Below are 22,167 nucleotides of genomic sequence, written 5' to 3'. Positions count from 1 at the left end.
CAAAAAAACTTTTCCACTGGATTTTGTTACATTGCCCACAAGATGGCACTAAGGAAAAACTTGTCTGCTGAAATCTAGAGTCAATACAAATAAAGCAAGCCAAATTTAAAATTACAGTTTTAGAGTTAAAACCAAGTTACTCACTTTACAGATGAGTACAGGGGAAAGAGAGCCAGAGTGTTTAAAACTGATTTGCCTTTTCCAAGATTTACTCACTTTTATTTTTACATTACTTATCTGCTCCATCCCCCATCTCCCAAATATCCCTGAGACATTCAATCCAGTAGAAATAGGAAAATTATATCTTTAAGTACAGGAAGCAAGGGTGATTAGAAGGAGAACGTCCACGACATTCAAGTCAGCTAATCCAGTGGTCAAAGTAGAGTGTGCATGTCGGCACAGGAGAGAGGATGGTATAAGATTGTCCACTTGGGTACAGAAAATATATGAAAACTACTTTTTATGTTTACTTACATGTTAAAGAAATTAGCTTTACTAATATTTAAAAGGAGACTGGCACCAAAACTCTCCCTCCCTCAAGGCCATGTCAGAGATCTCCCTGTCGCATGTAGCACCTTAGGTGACCTGAGGGAGGAGTAGGTGTGCCACAGGGGAGAGAGGTTTCAGTGGCTCTCATCCATTCACTCAGCTTCATGTTGTGACATTGCAATTTATAAATGCCCATTTAAGTGGATCATCAGATTATACTATGCACTGTTAAGTAAATTAACCCTCACAAAACACACAAACAGCTTTTAAGAGATTTCAGAAAAAAAAAAATTAAATGTAAAAGAACAGCAAGAAAATGGTACAACTAACACACCCTATGATGAACACTAGTTTCCTGTCAGCTATTTTACAGAGGTAAAGTCAATGTCAGTTTTATCAGTTAAAATTAATTTCAAATCTTTCTAGAAGACTATCTGAAATATAGATTCACTAAACTTCATCTCAAGTGTACATGAACTTTTTACAATGATATGTTCAAATCACTGAAAAATAAATAAGAGTACATGATTAGGGACAAGTGTTCAAATATGTTTACAGGTATGTGTGTGACCAAGAAACACTGAGCCAAACCAACAGCTGACTTGATCGTCTTGATTAGTCAAATCAGTCACAACCACAGATCTAACCTGCATGTGGAAAATAATTTCACTACTGTCCTTTAGCATCTAAGTGCACCAGAGATTTTATGTAATCTAGTATAAGTAACTTACTGTTTTTGTTCCTTGGCCTTTGATTTTTCTTTTTCGTATGCTTTTCTCCTGGTTATAGGGGAAGGCTCTGGTAATTTTTTTTCTGATAGAGATGACTGTTTGGAACTAAAATAGAAAAAGCCTCTTTTAATCATCAAACTTTATTAAATATATACATACAAGTTTGTTTGGCAGATTTTCAACCTAAAATTTTTAATATATCAATAACTGCAACTTGAGGAAGAGTATTACCCAGGAAAAAAAAACAAAACTATGATAGGAATACATTACATGGGTAATTTTAGTTGATGGAAGCTTGACACCTGTATATTTAACTTTTAAATTGGCAATCTTATTAAATATATACAAACCTATTATCTTTGAATGTAAATATCAATGCTATACTGCCAAATGGCCAAAATCAATAACTGATTTTAAACATAAATGATTAGGTTGATTATAATTGTTACAGTTGGGAAAAAATTGTCTTTATAATCTTATAAGAACACAAAATATCAGAATATCAAAATATGAGAAACAGTGAGATTTAATGAAATAATACTTAGACACAGTCAAAAACAGTACTACCAGTAATCATACACACACACAAATGACACACAATAATTTTACCTAATATTTAGGTACTAGTAGCTATATAAATTTTAGTAATAAAAACATTCTTATTATAAATTTTAAATGTTGAATAGTGGCTGTATAATTAACAATTTAAGACTATTATTTTTGTGTATGTGATAATACATTCTGATTAAAAAATGAAATTTATTATTGTTGACTAGTTATATTAATAAGAAGAAAACACTATGGAATTAGAATGTACAATTACCAGAATGGTAAAACTAAATATTTAAATTTCATGTTCCTGACTTCTGACCACAAGAAATCACAATTCAAAAATCCTTCATCAGTTAAATCATAAGGGCCACTTAAGTAAATTATTTTACATCAAGCAATTAAAGTCATGCAGTAATGACATTAAGAGTTACCACACCAAGAATGTCTCAAATTTGATCAGAATTACACAAGTGTCTGAATTTATGAAAACTTGAGAACAAATCACGTGAAGAGACACAGTCCAAAACATATATTCTACAACCTGTAATAAAGGATACACTTAAAAAATGAAAAAAATAAAGGGGTGAGGGAGGGCAAAAAGAAGGTATTACCTGAATCTGGATTCCAGGCCATAGATTAAGTCTTGAAGTTCCAAAAGTCTCTACTCAATCTATTCTTAAAATCTGTTCTGTTTATATCATTACCTTCACCAAAAGCATTTCTTTAACAGTCATCTTATCAAAAAAGCACTGAAGCCATAAGCTATACTGGTTAGCAATCTCTATCAGCAAATCCAATAGTTAATTACATAGGCCACATCAAGCACATGCAAGAAAGTTGTCATCATTAAAATTACATTTGGATCTAAAGGTAGCAGATGGGCTTACTCAATGGAAGATGGCAGAAATATCTTCATAAAATGAAGGAAGTTAAAAAAAGGTAACAAAACAAAAAAGGAAATTATGGGAAACAGATATTCAAAGGGGGAAAGTTTGTTATATTTTATTATTTGCAGAGTCATGTGATGTGTGCCATTTTTGGGGGGCAATATTCCTCAATGCAGTAATGCATTCATTCCATAAATCATTTGGTAGATCATATGTGAGGATTACAGCAAAAAAATATCATTATAACTCTTTACCAGGGGCACCTGGGTGACTCAGTCGGTTAAGCATCCGACTCTTGATTTCAGCTCAGGTCATGATCTCACAGTTCATGAGTTTGAGCCCCACATCAGGCTCTGTGCTGATGGCACAGAGCCGGCTTGGGATTCTCTCTGTCCTTCTCTCTCTGCCCCTCCCCTGCTTGTGCTCTCTCTCTTTCTCTCAAAATAAATAAACATTAAAAAAAAAAAAAAAAAAAAAACTTTACCGGTGAATGATCTAATTTTAATATAACTGTCCAAACACACATACACACATAGCATACATACACATACTAGCCTGAGTTGGGAAATCTTCATCCTCAAGACACTAGTTGTTTTGAATAGAATGTTCATATTACATAAATGGGAAAGAGAATATTACCTCCTTTAAAGCTTTAACAATACAAAAAAAAAAATATTTTGTGCATACACTCATCCCAGACATGCAATGGCAAGTACTTCAAGGCAAAAAATTAGGAAGCCTTAAAATGATTGTTTGTGATTGATATTTCTTTTTCCTTATAGGGTTAGCAAAGGATTGCTATCCTGACCAGACTCTTAAAACGAAAAATCATGTTCATTTAAAGCAAATAAAAGATGTTTTAAAGCTTCTGTTTTGTATGATGGTTTTATAGATATAACTACCTGATTTAAGTGTTCCTAAAAAATTTTGTCTATAATTCATAACTCAGCCTTTATGAAAATTATAATCCTGAAGAATGACCCTAAAACTTAGAAACAAGCAATAGAATTGAACAAAGAACATCTCATCTTAAATGATTTCAAATGTCAAAAAAATTAGGGGAGATAACACCTAACAGAAATTCCTTTGAAAACCGGAGATCTTGTTTACGGAATTTTAAAAAAATAGAAATAAGAAATTAGCAACATGCATATAAAAAATTTTTAAAAAGAAAGAAAAAGAAAAGCCAAAGAAAAGGAAGTTAGTGTAGCTGGGCCAGACTTACATGCTGCCTATCTTAGAAGGGAAGCCAGATGGGGGAGGGAGCTCTTTTTCCCTAGCAGAAGTACCACTTGTCTCTGTATTCATTCCAATCTCTTGCCCTTCTGCAACAGGTGTAAGAGCGCCAGGCAAGGAGGCATCTCCTGTACTAGTGTCTGAGGCTAGTTCACTGCTATCTGCATACAGCAATTCCATTTGAGTGGTGGTTCTCCTTCGGGCCTAGTCAGAGAATGGAAGGAAAAGCAATCAGAAGCAAACTTTTGCAGAGATGATTAGGGAATAGAGATTTAATATTAGTTTGAAATAGGTAAAAATATTTAGCATGTCATTTCCTAGCAAGTGTCAAACATAGCATGTAAGATAGTGACAAGCCAGAGCTATAGCCATATAAGACCTTTAAAGGCCATAATAATAGCCAATATTTATATAATAGTTATTGTATGCCAGGCAATGTTCGAACACTTAATTACATTAGCATGTACTATCATTATCCCAATTCACCAATGAGGAGACTAACGCACAGAGGCGCTAAGTAATTTACCCAAAGTCACACAACTAGTAAGTGGCAAAGCGAGATTCAAAAACAAACAACTTGCCACCAATATGACATAGGGTATGACTATGTTACCCTGCCACTCATGGCCACCTCCTTCAACATAAAATTTTTTTAAAAAAGAAAGAAGAAATTAAACCAAAAGTTAACTGCAGGGAAGCTCAACTAAATTCTGATTTACCCCATGCTCAGATGCTCATTTAATATCACTTTCAGTTTTAAATTTTATTTTAATATCAATTTTTTAAATCTGCTTCTCAGTTTTTGTGACCCCATTCTCCTGATGCATTAGCTGTGTTTTTAACCTGCCTGCTGGATAATTCAACATGAGCCTACCCGAGCTTTAGTAGCACGGTTAGGCAAGTGAAGGTTATTTTCCTAGAATCTAAATTCACTATACAAATTCCTTTCCTTACTCTTGAAAATGAACTGACTACCCTGTTGTTGTTCAGTTGTTATTATCACTAAGGTATTAATGGATGATCAAGGTGTTTACCAGATTATAAGCCTCTAAAGAGCACACACCCTGTTTTATTCATCTTTATTTCCCCTGTACATAGCATAGTGCTAGTACATACCTATTTAACGTATACAGTTAACTTTACTTCTTCAATGATGAAAATAAATGAGAGGCACTTGGGTGGAACAGTCAGTTAAGCGACTGACTCTTGATTTTGGCTCAGGTCATGATCTCACGGTTCATGAGTTTGAGCCTTGCATCTAGTTTCAGGCTGACAGCACGGAGCCTGCTTGGGATCCTCTCTCTCCCTCTCTCTCTGCCCCTCCCCTGCTCGTGCAAGCACGCTCATACTCTCTCTCTCTCTCTCTGTCAAAATAAATAAATAAATTAAAAAAGAAAGAAACAGAAATGACATGAGATCCTTTCAGGCGTCTTTGAATGAAGTTCAAAAGGAGTAGTAAGTAGCACCTCAGAAAATTTTTGGAAAAAGAAAACTCTCCAGCCAGTTTTTTACACTCTCAGTTCTCTTCACTGCCAACAGCCCAAGGTAGGGAGGAATCCTTTTCTTAGGAATTCCAAACTGTAGCGGTTCCTTCAGCAGATAATGTTTAGAGCACCACTTTACACCTCTCTCTGGTGTCCCAGAAGGGCATGAGTATCTAGGCTTTCACAGGGCCTGAAAGACATTCAGGACCTTAAGAGATTTTCACCTCTACCTAACACTGGATCCAAACCATACCGGAATGTTTTCTCTGAGTGTGGGAGTAACTTCTGCTTAGTCACTTAGAATAATAAAATAAAACCATATGTTACCAAGCTCAAGGATCATACATACAGCCTGGAGATGTTTTTTTGATTGGCTTGACCAGTGTGTTAAAGATCAGGAAATTCTACATAAAAATCTGTATTTAAGGCTTCTTTAGGAAAAAATAGAAGATCTAGTTGTCTTAGGCCTATAATCCTCATGGCAAAAATGAGCAAGAGTTGAGTGGTGGTTATATGCTTAGGTGAGGCATGTCCTTGTCAGGTAATCACAATGACCCCTACTCATTACATCCAGCCAAATTATTCATTTGCATTACCTGACTATTCACTATGGGCCTTAACTCTGTCTTACCCATTTGCACAGTGTTAATTCTTTCAGGTCCTGATTCTTTCTATCCATTTAACAAATATTTACTAAGGACTACAAGAATTCTTTGTTTTTAAACATCTTAAGATGGTTAGTTAATTCATCTAGTATCAAATGCTACCAACACTGAATATGAAACATACCAAATATCTTACACATTTAACAGCATGTGGCATTGATATTTTTTTTAATTATACAAATATGCATTATAGTCTCATTAGTTTTTAATACAACTAATTAATGATTAAGAGTTGGCTTATTATTCAAACCACCTCAGGATACTACTTTAACAAAATATATGTGATACACTTAAGAAGATACTAAATGTTAAAATTTCAAAAACCTCCTGCCAATTAACAAATTTTGAAAATTTATGCTGTATGCCACCATAGGGTCTACAATCTCCTTTATAATTATTAGGAAACTTAGGTGTCCTTAATAAATTACCACATAACTTCCTTAATGAGTACTGAAACTTTTAGGAAAAACCTAGAAGAAAATAAGAATTGGTCTCCATAATCATAGCTTCTCCAGTGGAAAAAATGCAATAATATGGTAAAGCACAAGTTCCACAAAGGAGAAATATTTTGACATAATGTTTATTTCAAAGGAGAATATGGTAATTACAGAACTAAAGTTGTTATACATGGGAGCGATGGTAAAAGCATGCCAACTTGCTAACCTTCTTAAGGGTCTGAGGCCTATGTGTTTATTAGTGATAACAGAAAACTGTGGGGAAGGATGCTTACCTGTTATTTTCAATTCTCCTTACCTTGCTTTTAGGTTTCACTTCACCACAAAGTTTCATAAGGTCTGAAGATAGTGTGCTAGATGCAAATAAATAATTAACCACGGGTTAAAACGGGACTTATAAAAAATGCCGTCTTCTATGTTTTTAACTATAGAAAACACCTTATAGGTCTACAGGGCAAAAAAGACAATATTTAAAATCAAAATGAATTACAAAATTATTCATTTTCTTTCCTTAAATATCCCGGTATTTTTGTGGTGGTTAAGTATGACTTAGTTTGGTTTCCATAATACTATTTCTAGTGCTATTCACTTAGCCATAAAATTCAAAATTATTTGTTTTATGGTAATTGATTGAAGCAACAAGATAAAAGTATTTAAAAAATTACAGAAACAAATAAAATCTATTAAGTTTCTAAAGGCTCTCCTACCTTCCTTCTGATCCTGGGCTGTTCAAAGGTGCATCCTCATCAGTACTATCCTCTACATTTTCTAAAAAAAAAATGTCCAAAATCTAAGTATTATCCACATGCCACAATTTGAGTGACTGCAATCCCCATGCTATAATAAATATCAACGTCTCAATATGGGCACTTTGGTTTTCGTAACTGAGTCCAAATAGAAATGTAGAAAAATACTTCTAAGAAACCCCTTTGATTATGTGTCCTAAAATGAGAAAAGGGGTCCAAAATAGAAAAACCACAAGTTTGAATCATAAAATATAGAAGAACAACATTCACAGGATGGAAATGAGATCATGTGTTTATCAGAGTATGTATATATTTTTCAGAGTATGTATTTACCCCATGCTATCCAAACATATGAAAACCCACAGAGTAAAATACAAGAGAGAGTAAATGTTGCATGAGCTCCCTTTAACGTACTAAGCCAACTTCAAAAACTATATAGGGGTAGACATACTTGCTATATTTTAATATGTCAATTTACTTAAATATTTTCCTTTATTTTTATCTTTGTTTTCAAGCAGAGAGTAAGAGAGTGGTGTGTGTGTGTGTGTGTGTGTGTGTGTGTGTGTGTGTATGTGTGAAGGTATTCAGAAGTCACACATCAGCATGCAGCTCATTCATATGTACATAAAAGACAAAAACGATAGGTTCGCATGCAACAGTTTTGTAAATAAATACAAGTAAATCACCACTATTTCAGAACAACTGTAACAGACTAGTAAAAAAGAGGAGAAAAAGCAAACAAGTAAAACTAGTAGGAAGTCAATAAATCAAATAGCCACTGAAAGTAAACTATTTAAAATGTCAGTGAGCCCCTAACATAGGTGCAGGTTTTTAAAATATACACATTTTATTATAAAATCATTCTACAAAAGCAAACATATTATAAATAACACATATTAATCAAAAACATATATGATTTATCCCCTTTTAACTTGTAATTTTGTGCATGTGGACTGTGGACAACTAATTCCTTTCTCTGATGTTCCCTTTCTTCCTCACTGTTTAGCAGATACTTTGATAGAAATTCAGTAATACTTGATACGTGATAGTATTATCTAAAATGGAGCCCATCTAGGACCCGTAAAAGGGAATTTACTTTCTGAAGTGAAGATCATGGTGGTCTTGAAGGCAATGTGTACCTCAAAGCCTACCACTAGAGGGAGGCTCAAGGACTTGCTTCACAGACGTGATAATTGCGTGTTAAGGTGACTGCATTAGTTGATAATATAGAACATGAGGTTATAAAGAAATGACAAACCTAATCTTTATTTTCCCATGCATAAAGGCTGGCTAAGATTTGCCAGTGTTTTTCTTGTAGAAACCAGTTAGTATGAGACCAGTTAGTATGTTAAACATCATATGAGTGCTTAGTAAAAACTTAGCTCCTGCTTATGCATGTATGACTTATTTAGAGATAATTATGGTTTGACATGACCAACCTGGCCAGAGGATAGAGGCCCGCACCAGGAAAGTCACCAGATCAGACTCCTCTGCTGGACTGAGCTTAGTCTGAGCACTATGGTCATCTGGGCAATAGAACAAACTATCACCTCACTGTTGTACTCGTAACTCTGAGAATACACATCCAGCCTGCTACTAGCTTCTTTTCTCAACGTCAGAAAGTTAAAGCTAAAGGCAGAGACTTGCAACTTCCGAATGCCTTGAAGTTCATCTGTATCAGTGTAAAGTTGAGCAGTGTCACATCACTGGAAGTAAACCAGGTATTTTCAAGTCTTTTTTTTTTTTTTCAGTTATTAGAAGTTATAAAAAAAAAAAAAAATAGTGTATAGAAAAGAGTTAACATAGCAGCCCAAACACTACTATCCTTAGAATGGCCTGCTTACAAAGTTGGACTTTGTCTGGCATCTGGAAACTTGATTCTCAGAGCATCCCCAGTCACTAGTTAGCTACCGAAGGTACTTACTGTACCTATGTTGTTTGCACAAACCATATGACTTATGCTAAACTCCTGCTTTCCTTATGGGAGTCCTGAATCCCAGACAGATGGAACCTATGTGACCAGTCCCCAGGAAAAGCTTCAGGTGCTAAGTAACAAGGGACTTCCCTGGACATAAACATTGTGCACATGCTGCTGCATTTTCACTCCAGAGGGAAATGAAAATTCTGTATTATGTCCCATAGAAGGGAAAGATCATAAGGAAAACTAGACATGGATTCCTCCAGACAACATCTGTGGTTTTTTGCCTTATGATCCAGCTGTGTATCCTTCCTACACTGCTCTCATGGATCTTTGCCATAAAAACAACCACATGCTAAGCCCCATGAGTCTTCATAGCAAGTCTCAAAGATAGGGGAGGTCTTAGGGATCCTAACATAGGTTGGGAAAAAAGAAAAGGATAATAAAGATGTTCATCAAAGGCTACAAAAGTACAAGTTTATCAGAAAGGGTTGCTGGCATGGTTCACCCTCTGGTCTTATGTTCTATCATTCTATGCTATGTACTTGTTCAGGGCACCAACCTGCTTGAAGGCCTCAGGCACACAACACTGTGGCTAAGTCCCCATGTTTTAGTTTAGTCATTGCCCAGAGGGACTCTTCTCTGCCCCCCCGCCCTTTCCACCTTGTCTTTTGCCTTGCTAACTCTTTTTCTTCCTTCATGTTTCAGTTCAAATGTCACCTCCTCCAGAAAAGCCTTTATCAACTCCTCCATTCTTGTTGGGTGACCCTACTATCTCTTCCTATAACTCCCTATACATATCTCAATAATCGCCCTCACTGAATTTATCATACTCTGTCTGTCACCCTCAGTAAGGCATCAAGTCAATGAGGGAAAGATTTTCTGTCATATTCATCTTTGAATCCAAACACTCAGCCTGATGTTTGAGGTAAAACTGGAGCTAACCAAATGTTTTTAAAGCAAAGTTTATAGGACTCTCGAGCTTCTGTGGATTTAACTTCCATTTTTTTCTCTTTCTGTGTTTTTCCTCTAAGCACCTCTGGGCTAGACTATGGCCCCCATCCCTAGCACAGATTTCAGCCATGAGACACAGGTTACATCAGCTGAATGGGTTTCCACTCTCTGATTCAGACCCTTCTCCAGCCATAGACAAATGGAAGTTGTTTGAAAGTTGTAAAAAAAAAATAACACTGCTCATCAAACTAGCAGTTCAATATCTTCTGCTCTAAAGGATATCAAGGAGGACACTTACATTTTTCTTCCAAGTTAAAAGAGACAATGGATGTAAATAACAATTTACTTATTACTAGGGGCACTTGGGTGGCCCAGTCAGTTAAGTGTCCAACTTCAGCTCAGGTCATGATTTCATGGTGTGGGTTTGAGCCCCACATTGGGCTCTGTGCTGCTGGTGCGAAGCCTGCTTGAGAGTCTGTCACTCACAATGCCCCTCCCCACTCTCTCTCCCTCCCTGTCTCTCCCTCTCTCTTTCTCTCTCAAAATAACTAAATAAATAAAGTTTACGCAAACAAAGAGAATTTACTTTTTACTATAGATTGGACCACGAAGAAGAACAAAGAGGAGGAGGAGGAAAGAGAGGAAGAAGAACAGAAACAGAAGAAACATGCCTGATAAGACATGGAATGGCAAAAATCCTAGTTATAATCCAGGAACTTTGACAGTCTTGGTTAGGATATAACCAATCCTATTTGTTCTACCTGTACTTGGTATAGCTTAAGCAGCTCAAAAGTATCAGCCTTTCCATACCTGTATTATGCAGTTGATCTCAAGAAAATACTACTTTGAGATTAACATGCGGTATAAACATCTAAAAAAATCAAATAACTCATGTATTTTATTTATTTAACATCTTATTTAAAACAAATTCAGATGTATAGATTATGTTTATTCTACTGACACATAAAGGTAAATACATTTAATCTTTCAATTACATTCCTCTCCTTTAAGGATAAGCGTTTAGAACACTTTTGGCAGCTGTGTGCTTACAAAAAAAAAAGATCAGATCAGATTCCGAAAAAAAAATTTAATTAAATAAAAACTGCTCCAAAATAATCATTCAGAAAAATCACAAGTAATAAAATTGCCCTGATACTCCTGGTCCTTCATGTGTATCATCATTGAGAGGAGCAGAGACATTATTAATGGGTGGGTGTAGTTCATGACAAGGTTGTAGTGGCAAGGGGAAGGTTTGAAAATCTCTATATTTGGTCATCTCTAAAGCCACTTCTAATCTGAAAATATTATAACCATAAATATTGTTTCAATATGTTCACATAGAATGCTTTGAATAATTTCAGTTTACAATGTTAAAATATATGTATTTAATTTTACAAAAATTAAGAATAGCTGAGAATCTAGCAAATATATACCAGAGACAAGTATATACCAAAGATATATGCTAAGGAAAGTTATGAGGTTAAAACAACAGATGCAAGTTAAGAGATACATTTAAAAATTAAAAAGAAATGTATACTCCATTTTTTCCTACAAGAAACAGAAAGAAAGGCTTACGAAACTGGAGTCACAGCTGGAGGTCAAAAACTAAAAGAGAAAATTAACTAAAGCATACTTCTTTAAAAATCTAAGAGGTTTTAAAACAGGAATGAATGTATAGGAAAGACGAAAGACTTAGTATGTTTGTGGTCATGGATACATTTCAAAAAGATCATGCAAAAACCAGTTGGCTGCCAATAAAAATTTTAAACATAAGATGTACCACAATTAGTGTACATGAACAATTAGTAATTCATGCAGCTGTAGGGTACACAGAAAGCTAAACATACTTACCTAAAGGTACGCTATCTAGATCTGTGTAAATAACAGCAAAAAGGAAACAAAAAGCAATACTCCAATCAAAACAGATCCAATGTTAAGAACTCCCACATAAAACAAGATTATGCACCATTTTTAAGATATGTAGAATAGATGCCATAGAAAACACTTATTATTTTTTAAGGCAATTAGATATGCAAAGTAAAGTAATGAAATGTGGTTAATATTTTAAATAACCAATTCAGAAACTTGGTTGATCCTCTTTATTCATAAAAACTAAGTGCTCAATAAGGTTAAATAAGCCTTTTAAAGTTGGTAATCATTTCTTGGAATGACAATAATTAAATCCCCCCAAATTTATACATGCAAATTAAAGAAGGAATAATTATTAAAAGCATGAGTAAATATAGCATCTATTCAATCAAGCAATAGGGGAAAGAGGTATAGTATAGCATTCTCAAAGAGCAAAGCTACCATGCAATTTGTTTAACAGAAATTTAGTCCAAATTACCTTGTAAAGCATGGCCTAGTAAAGCATCTAGCTCAGGATTTAATTCTGCTTTCTCTTTCAACATATGGAATAAGAGCTGGTTTTGTGTAGCGCTGGTTATTTCGGTTTGTTTAAGCCGACCTTCAAGTACTTTAATTTGAGCCTCTTTCTGGGCAGCCTGAAGACCCTGTAACAACACCAAAACATAATAATAATAATAACAACAACAACAATTATCTCAGGTCATACATAACAGAATCTTCCATACAAAGATGTGTATCAAATAACAAATGCATATGATATATGGACTTTGACATCTGATAGACGTTGATTCACTGCAGCTCCTCCGCTTACTAGCCTGGTGACCTTGAGCAAATTACCTTATCTTCCTACTTCAGTTGCCTCATATGCAGAATGATATTAATAATATCTACTTCCTAGCACATTATGAAGATTAAGTGGGAGAACATAAAATAAAGGGTCTAGCACCATCCCAAAGTGGCAAAAAAAAGGGGGGGGGGGGAGGGGAGTCAGAAATCATTATCATCCTCAATATTTAGGATTCTTACAGGTGACAGGTTAATGCATTTACATTCAAAGAGGAGGGAAGTGCCACTGTATCTTTTACTTTCAGATTTCTTTTTGAGCTGTGAAAAATCAATACTAAACCAAAGTTATGATACCAACTTTGCACCCCAAGAGATTTTTCTTTTCATTTTTCCTTTGTTAAAGCAAAAGATGAATTATTTCTTGTTTAAGTTGTTTACCTCTTCTAATACACAAGCACAATGGATGACAAGCTAATGGAATTGATCTAAATAGTCCTGACTTTTCTTAACTCTAAAGAAAGGTAAAAAAATACTTTTCAGTTAAAAAAAAAAAACCCTTCTTACCTATTATAAAGGAAAGGGTCACTGATGAAAGATAAACAAAATGAATTAATCATTATTTGGGTGTAGTTAGATCATACCTTATTGATACCCATTGACAAGAAGTGGTCCAGCAGGTATCGGGCTTCTGTAAGTGTGCAAGCATTAATGACCGCAGTGATATCCAATGTTTCTCCTTCTTCCTACATCAAATCAGCATATGACGAACATTATTTTGAGCTGAATATATTCAGAGGCAAAAGCCTGTTGTCTCATTTATTTATTTGATAGTGTTGGGTAAGTTAATAAGACTCCTTAGAAAAATGTAAAATATGATCCCTACTCCAACAAACATATGGATTAGTTGAAAAGAAAAGACACATTTGAGCAGTTAAGAATTCAAGGTGGATTAATAAGTGATATACATTTTTACATCTTTTTGATTTAAAAATTTTTTTAATGTTTATTTATTTTTGAGACAGAGAGAGACAGAGCATGAACAGGGGAGGGGCAGAGAGAGAGGGAGACACAGAATCTGAAACGGGCTCCAGGCTCTGAGCTGTCAGCACAGAGCCCGATGCGGGGCTCGAACTCACGGACCGTGAGATCATGGCCTGAGCCGAAGTCGGACACTTAACCAACTGAGCCACCCAGGCACCCCTCTTTTTGATTTTATAAACAATAAATAATATCACAAAATCAGCAAAGAAATCTGGAGAGCAAGCAGGGAGTGATATTCATGCAAAACCTAAGAATCATAGTAAACCCATAAATAGAAAATTCCTTGATATAAAAATTCAAAGTGCTTTTCTTTTTTTTTTATTTTGTTTTTTTTTTAATATATGAAATTTATTGTCAAATTGGTTTCCATACAACACCCAGTGCTCATCCCAAAAGGTGCCCTCCTGAATACCCATCACCCACCCTGCCCTCCCTCCCACCCCCCATCAACCCTCAGTTTGTTCTGTTTTTAACAGTCTCTTATGCTTTGGCTCTCTCCCACTCTAACCTCTTTTTTTTTTTTTTCCCTTCCCCTCCCCCATGGGTTTCTGTTAAGCTTCTCGGGATCCACATAAGAGTGAAACCATATGGTATCTGTCTTTCTCTGTATGGCTTATTTCACTTAGCATCACACTCTCCAGTTCCATCCACGTTGCTATAAAAGGCCATTATTTCATTCTTTCTCATTGCCACGTAGTATTCCATTGTGTATATAAACCACAATGTCTTTATCCATTCATCAGTTGATGGACATTTAGGCTCTTTCCATAATTTGGCGATTGTTGAGAGTGCTGCTATAAACATTGGGGTACAAGTGCCCCTATGCATCAGTACTCCTGTATCCCTTGGGTAAATTCCTAGCAGTGCTATTGCTGGGTCATAGGATAGGTCTATTTTTAATTTTCTGAGGAACCTCCACACTGCTTTCCAGAGTGGCTGCACCAATTTGCATTCCCACCAACAGTGCAAGAAGGTTCCCGTTTCTCCACATCCTCTCCAGCATCTATAGTCTCCTGATTTGTTCATTTTGGCCACTCTGACTGGCGTGAGGTGATATCTGAGTGTGGTTTTGATTTGTATTTCCCTGATAAGGAGCGACGTTGAACATCTTTTCATGTGCCTGTTGGCCATCCAGATGTCTTCTTTAGAGAAGTGTCTATTCATGTTTTCTGTCCATTTCTTCACTGGGTTATTTGTTTTTCGGGTGTGGAGTTTGGTGAGCTCTTTATAGATTTTGGATACTAGCCCTCAAAGTGCTTTTCATGATTAAAAATACAAAAACATCTTCCTTAAGCCATTAAACATTTTTTAACAATTACAAACCTTTGCTTCTTCCATCTGCATGATGTTGGCTTGACAATCAGAAATACTGTCATTGATGTAATCTATGTTAGCAGTTAATGACTCCATCTCCTCATTGATGTTAACCACATTTTTATCTCCCTCTCCACTCTCCTTGACCATCTTTTCTCGTCTTTTTGAAAGTTTCTCTCGTCTTTTTGTGAGTTCTTCCCGTTGCTATTGAAAAAACAGATTGGATTTTAAGAAATGATATTCATCCAGGACCTTAAGAATATTATGCTAAATGAAATAAGTGAGTCACAGAAGGACAAGTACTGCAAGATTTCATTCATATAAGGTATCTAAAAGAGTCAAACTCATAGATGCAGTAAGTAAAATGGTGGTTTCCAGGGGCCGGGGGCCAGGTTGGGGGGAATTGAGGGGTGCTATGAAGTTTCAGTTACTCAAATAAGTTCTAGACATCTGCTAATCAACACTGTTCCTATAGTTAACAATGCTGTGCTGTACACTTAAAAATGGGTTAAGAGGGTAAATCTCATGCTGTCTTTTCTTACCACAATTAAGACAAAACAAAACAAAAAAGAAATGATGTTCATCTGTTCACACATAATGCGATCAAAACCCACAAAAAAAGAAAAGGAAAAAAAGACAAATTGGTAAGGATTAATGTACCAAGGGATCAAATTTGGAAACCTAAAATTACCAGTCAGCTAAGAAAGAACATATCTATGTTCTGTTTTCCACACCTTGAGGAGTCTATTCATATCCGTCTCCATATTGGAAATAGTCATTTTCTGCATGATGATGTCTGTGACCCTGCGCTCAAGAAGCTGCCACTTCATGCGAGCTGTCTTGGAAGTAAACACTCGGCCAGTCAACCCTTTCCTCTGATATTTTTTTCTATAATCATATAAAAACAGATAAACATAATTATTACTTATATGTTTATTTGACTGTATACTGCCAAAAAATAAGCTGTTTTTTCATTTAAGTCCAACATTCAGTAATAATGCCACAAAGATTATGTCAGAAGGAACAAAAGAATTGTACTGACCTGGTTCCATTTGTTGTGGGCGTTGGTAAGGCCTGGACTCTTGCCACAGGAATTCTCATTTTCTGCTGGGCTCCTGCCCTTGATACATCTGCTTCTACAGCAGCTGCACTGGAACCCGTGTCCTGAACAGGGGTATCGGATGAGCTCAGCTTCCGCATGACTTTCCCAGCTACTCTATCTGACATGGGCCTCACTTGCCTACGAAGAGCTGTAACCTGAAAGTGCAACAGAGATAGACTCACTCTTTTAGTCTACAGAAACACATCATGCATCTCAAAGCCAGATGTTTCCTCCAAGTGATCAACTTGCCTCTTCGGTTTTGCGACGAAGAACCACTTCTTGGTTTCTTTTTTGGGCTTCCAGAAGTCTAAGTTGATGCTATAAAAATAATATTGAATAAGTTAAAATAGTAAACTGAAAGATACAATGCTTTCTACTCCTGCATTAACGTATGCCCCATCCCACTGCATTAACATATGCCCCAATACTTCCTACTCCTGCATTAACAGATGCCCCATCAGTTCTTAGCAAAATCTGAGCTAAAAACAACCTTGCATCCATTACTACAGATAAGAATATTTTATTCCAATAAACAAAAATACATACTGATGCAGCCATCTCTTTCTGAAAAATGAAGTTATCTCTGTGCCACAATTTTATTTAAGAAACATTCATAGTGCTTACTATATACAAGTGCTTTCCTTTTTTTTTAAATTTTTTTTTTCAACGTTTTTTTTTTAATTTATTTTTGGGACAGAGAGAGACAGAGCATGAACGGGGGAGGGGCAGAGAGAGAGGGAGACACAGAATCGGAAACAGGCTCCAGGCTCTGAGCCATCAGCCCAGAGCCTGACGCGGGGCTCGAACTCACGGACCGCGAGATCGTGACCTGGCTGAAGTCGGACGCTTAACTGACTACGCCACCCAGGCGCCCCTACAAGTGCTTTTCTAAATGCCTTATAAATATTGTATCATTTCATTTTTTGCTAGACATTTAATTTTGCTGAGGAAGGAAGAAACACAGCTTAGAATATTTGCAATAAAGGCACCTTAAAATATATCAGTAATTATTAACTCCATTTTAAATATAGGGAAAACATATATTAATTGTATTAGCACTTTACAAGAACTTCGGAAATATTATGTTGGGTAAAGTGAATGAAAAATAAAACATGTCGGTATTGGTTACCAATTTGCTTTTAGGTACTCTATATGATAAAGACAATTAATTATAAACAACTTTAAGTCATTTTATAAGGCTATAATTTAGGAAGAAATTTTGGACTGAAAAAGAACATAGATCCTAGTTCTGGTTCTGTCATTTATTCAACTCTGTGATCTTGGGCAAAGCTTAGGAATTGGACTTAATCACAAACATCCCTTCTAGGACTTAAATTCTGTGATATACCAAATAACCTTCATGTTTTGTATCCCTAGTTCAAACAGAACATTCATCTCATGTTTATGCATAGTCCTATGTCATCAGATGAGAATTCTTTGAGAAACGGACACGATCTTATCACTGCTGTATCTTCATTGCCTACAACAATGATTGACATAGAGGCAAAGTTAATAAATGTTTTTAAATAAGTGAACTTCCAAAAATTAAAATAAACAAATTGTTTGAAACTTGTTACTAAATTAAGTTTTTTCTTACTCAAAATCAAATCTCAAGCTCATTCATATTTTTGGTACAAAGGGTTTGAAGATGAATATGACAAGAAACAATTTAGAAAGGGAGTCAATATGCACACAAAGCAATAAGTAGAAGGGCAAAGGAGTCTGAATGTTAGCTTTGTATGTGACTAGCCAGCCTCATATTTTATAACAGAATATTATATCATATATGATCCTATGTTGTAGAATAAGATTCAAAAATTCCATACTAGTAGTTAATTGTGCAATATTACTCTATCTCATATGAATTAGTTGTAAAGAAATAAGTACAATACATTATAAGGAAATTGTTCCTGTCATCCAAAAGTTTTCATTAAAAATAAAATAAATATGGTATTTGTCTCTCTCTGACTTATTTCACTTAGCATAATACTAACTCCACCCATGTCACTGCAAATGGCAAGATTTCCTTCTTTAATATGTGGAATTTAAGAAACAAAAATGAGCAAAGGGAAAAAAAAGAGAGAGAGAGAGAGAGAGAGAGAGAGAGAGAGAGAGAGGCAAACCAAGAAACAGACTCTTTAACTGTAGAGAATAAACTGATGGTTACCAGAGGAGAGTTGGGGAAAGGGGCTGAAATAGGCTGAAGGGACTGAAGGGGCTGACAAGGATTAAGGAATGCACTTGATGAGCACTGAGTATCATATGAAGGTGTCGAATCGCTATACTGTATACCTGAAACTAATATTACACTGTATGTTAACTAACCAGAACTGCAATAAAAACTTTAAAAATAAATAGCCAAAAAGTGGAAATAACCCAAATATCCACCAATTAAGGAATGCAAAAACAAAATGTGCTCTATCTATACAGTCATAAAAAGGAATGAACTACCAATACATGTAATAACATGGATGAACCTTGAAAACATCATGCTAAATGAAAGAAACCAAACACAAAAAGCTATATATATCATATATTCCATTTACAATGGGCAAATCTATGGAGACAGAAAGTATACCAGAATGGCTGCCAGGGCCAGGAAGATGGAAGAATAGGGAGTGACTGCTAATGGATATGGAGTTACTTTTTGGACTGATAAAAAATATTCTGCAATAAGATGGTAATGATTGTTGCACAATTCTGTGAATATATTAAAACCTTGAATTGTATAGTTTAAAAGAGCAAACTTTATGGCTCATGAATATATGCCAATTTTTTAATAGGAAAAAAAAAAAGAAATATAGCCTTAATACAGAAGTCATCTTGTGAAAATACCTACTTTTCTCTGTCATTACTCTCTTCTATCTCCTTAAGTTTTCTTTTTATTTCCCAGAGTAGGTTTCTATTTTCTAAACTATGCTGTATGCTCAGATTTTCTCCAGGGAGGACTTAGAAAAAGTTGAGCAAGAAAAAAGGAACAGAAGCTGAAACCTAACCAACAATGGAGAAAAGACCACGGTGGCCTCTTCTTCTGAGGAGAAAAAAAAAACAACAACAAACACCATAAATGAAAACACCAAATTGCTGGGGTGCCTCTGACTCTTGCCCTTACCCCACTGTGCTCATGCTCTCTTTCTAAATAAATAAACATTAAAAAAAAAAGAAATAACCATATTGCCAAAATTTAGAAAGAATGAAAAACAAATAGGCTATAACTTAAAATCTTGACACAGCTAAAGTTAGCATGCTGGTATATATCCTTAAAATTTTTCCCTCATTTAATCAAGCATGCATATATGAAATGCTACTTTATGCTTAATGTTAAATCACAGTCATTTTTCATTTTACTATGCAGTTTCCAAATCCTAATCTTCAATAGATGAATAATAACCTATTAAATGAGATGGGCTATAATTTATTTAACTATTCTCCATACTGTCAAGTATCTTGGTTATTTTTATGTTTTTCACTATTACAAATTACTCTAGATTAAAGATTTTAATACATAACAATTTTTCTTATTTTAGATTATTTTCTTAGTCTGAGTTCATGGAAGAAGCAGGATTCTTGAGTGAAAGAATATGAAAACTTTTGCGCTCTTATTAAAGCCACCTCTAGTGAAACTGGGTTATTATTCAGGAACATCTCTAAGACTCTCTAGGTGAAACTGTCTTTGGAACCATCCTAAAATCACTATCTTATACAAGACTATAAGTAGTTACCTGATTTCCCTAGAGATAACCAATTATATCTTTGCCATTTTCTCCTATCTCATCATCTAGGAAATAAGCCTCTAACAAAATTTATAATAACATTATATTGTTTTTCATAAGCTTGTATATTGAATTCCTATAATCCATATAATAACTGCCATATTACTAAATTAATGCATACTTATTGTCCTTATGCTTATTGTCCTTAACCTGCATTTAATAGTTAAAGTTATAAGATGGGGCGCCTGGGTGGCTCAGTTGGTTGAGCGCCGACTTCGGCTCAGGTCACGATCTCGCGGTCCGTGAGTTCGAGCCCTGCATCGGGCCCCTGTGCTGACAGCTCAGAGCCCGGAGCCTGTTTCAGATTCTGTGTCTCCCTCTCTCTGACCCTCCCCCATTCATGCTCTGTCTCTCTCTGTCTCAAAAATAAATAAACGTTAAAAAAAATTTTTTTTTAAATAAATAAATAAAATAAAGTTATAAGAAAATTTTCTTCCATTTACTAAACAAGCTTGTTCAATGTACAAGATTTGTATATAACTGAAAGTTAAAGTCCACTCACATCTCTTTTACGTTGATCTTTTTTCAATTGAGCAATCTCTCTGTTTCTCCTAGACTCTGTCAATCTGGCTTTTTCTTGTTCTTCTTTCATTTGTTTCATTAGTCGAACCTAAAAAAATTAGGTGAACACATCTATTGGAGTTACCCTATCACAACATTCATTAAACTAATGGAAGCAAGCAGTTAGAATTCTGAATACTTAACAGAAACAAGTGGAGTTTTGTTGCACATTTTAAATGGTCAATTCTTATTTTTGTGGGATTAGTACATTTCTTTTTCTAATAACTTTTCTAATATATTCCTATCAAATTGCTTAGTGCTTTATGCTTTTTATATAAATGTTCAATTGTTCTATAATTTGAATGAATTTTTGGTACTTATTACCAGCAGCTGTGTGAGACCTTGAACAAATTACTTTACCTCCCTAGGTTTTCATTTTCTCATATATAAAAATATATATATAAAAAATAACAGTTCTGTGGCATTATACTATTTTGAGAATTTAACAAGTAATACCTGAAGAGGGCTTATAATGATGCTTGGCATATTGTAAGCACCTAATAATTTTAGCTATTGTTGTCCTCAGCAAAGACACAACATAAGAATCTGAAACTTCCTAAATCATTTTCACATTTGCTGATTTTCACACCAAATGTTAATAAGAAAAATTCATCCCACAGAAAAAACAGATAACAGATCAGAATTCACATACTCTGTTTTGTTAAGAGAAGACAATGTGTATTCTTCTATGCATGGGAATGATAAACACTAAATTCAAGATACTTGTTACCTCTTCAGGAAAGAAGATGATCAAAAAGGAATACATAGGAGATTTTCCGTATAACTGTAGTGTTTAAGATAGTGTATATAGTGTTCATTATGTAATTTTTAATGATTTTTTTCATGTTTGAAATATTTTACGTGTTTCAGGAGGAGAGATATCCATCAGAGTCAAAAGAAGCCCTATTTTCAACCACATGATTTTCAGCTACTCTGAAGAAAGGTTTTGATAATGGATGAGTGAGTGCAGGAAGCAACTTCTAATTGCCAAAAGAAAGTGCATCATTTGTAAGACTCGGTTACCCTTTTATTGAATATGGAAAGAATCACAATAATTTTTTTGTCCCAGATGAAACAAATATCCTCAACATCAGATTTTAATTGTATCCTCAACAAAATACAGTCAGTACCTTTGTTTTTTTCATTTCCATCACATCCTGCTGCAATTTCTTCAATTGCTTTTCATATTGAGACTGGTTTTTAAGCAACCTTGCATGCTCTTTCTGAGCTGTCTGAAGTCTTTGCAGTTCTTTATTCATGGCTTGAAGTTTCTTTTCATATTCAGACCTAACTTTTTTTGCCTTTTCTTCTGAATAAGACTCCACTGAGCCTAAATGACCAAAGGATATTTGCATTTGTTTCTGTGAGACACAGATTTTTCACATCACAGATTTATAACTTATGACCTTAGAGAAAAACTACCTCCCAAACACAAACTTCAAGAAGCCAGGGTATCTTTGAATTACTCTCTGTTTTATTATCTACTCTCAACTTGTTTAACAGGTTTTTGTTTTGTTTTGTTTTGTTTTGTTTTTTAATTTAATAAATGTTTCCAGCATTAAGACATTAAAACAATCAGCCACAACTTTGGACAAAATAATTAA

The 22,167-nt window shown here is 35.0% G+C and overlaps 1 protein-coding gene across 9 annotated transcripts in view; it reads right to left on the bottom strand.

Annotated features, from left to right (window-relative positions):
- KIF21A (kinesin family member 21A) overlaps window positions 1-22,167 on the bottom strand; it is a 151,383-nt gene that overhangs the window by 21,903 nt on the left and 107,313 nt on the right. For 6 of the 9 annotated variants that reach the window (XM_058743115.1, XM_058743109.1, XM_058743108.1 and 3 more), the window contains 13 exons: window positions 21,694-21,893; window positions 20,505-20,612; window positions 16,479-16,547; window positions 16,170-16,384; window positions 15,862-16,015; window positions 15,137-15,331; window positions 13,414-13,515; window positions 12,465-12,630; window positions 11,969-11,989; window positions 7,207-7,267; window positions 6,798-6,852; window positions 3,885-4,099; window positions 1,221-1,325 (listed from right to left, as the gene is read on the bottom strand). In XM_058743115.1, the coding sequence (XP_058599098.1) occupies window positions 1,221-1,325; window positions 3,885-4,099; window positions 6,798-6,852; window positions 7,207-7,267; window positions 11,969-11,989; window positions 12,465-12,630; window positions 13,414-13,515; window positions 15,137-15,331; window positions 15,862-16,015; window positions 16,170-16,384; window positions 16,479-16,547; window positions 20,505-20,612; window positions 21,694-21,893 (1,666 nt within the window). The remainder of the gene's footprint in view (window positions 1-1,220; window positions 1,326-3,884; window positions 4,100-6,797; window positions 6,853-7,206; window positions 7,268-11,968; window positions 11,990-12,464; window positions 12,631-13,413; window positions 13,516-15,136; window positions 15,332-15,861; window positions 16,016-16,169; window positions 16,385-16,478; window positions 16,548-20,504; window positions 20,613-21,693; window positions 21,894-22,167) is intronic. The other 3 variants (XM_058743110.1, XM_058743113.1, XM_058743114.1) reach the window with 1 other exon arrangement.

Source organism: Neofelis nebulosa, chromosome 8 (genome assembly GCF_028018385.1).
Source record: "Neofelis nebulosa isolate mNeoNeb1 chromosome 8, mNeoNeb1.pri, whole genome shotgun sequence".
NCBI classification, from domain to species: domain Eukaryota; kingdom Metazoa; phylum Chordata; class Mammalia; order Carnivora; family Felidae; genus Neofelis; species Neofelis nebulosa.
The sequence above is the reverse complement of the archived record's forward strand: the minus strand, read 5'-3'. Positions and strand labels throughout refer to the sequence as shown.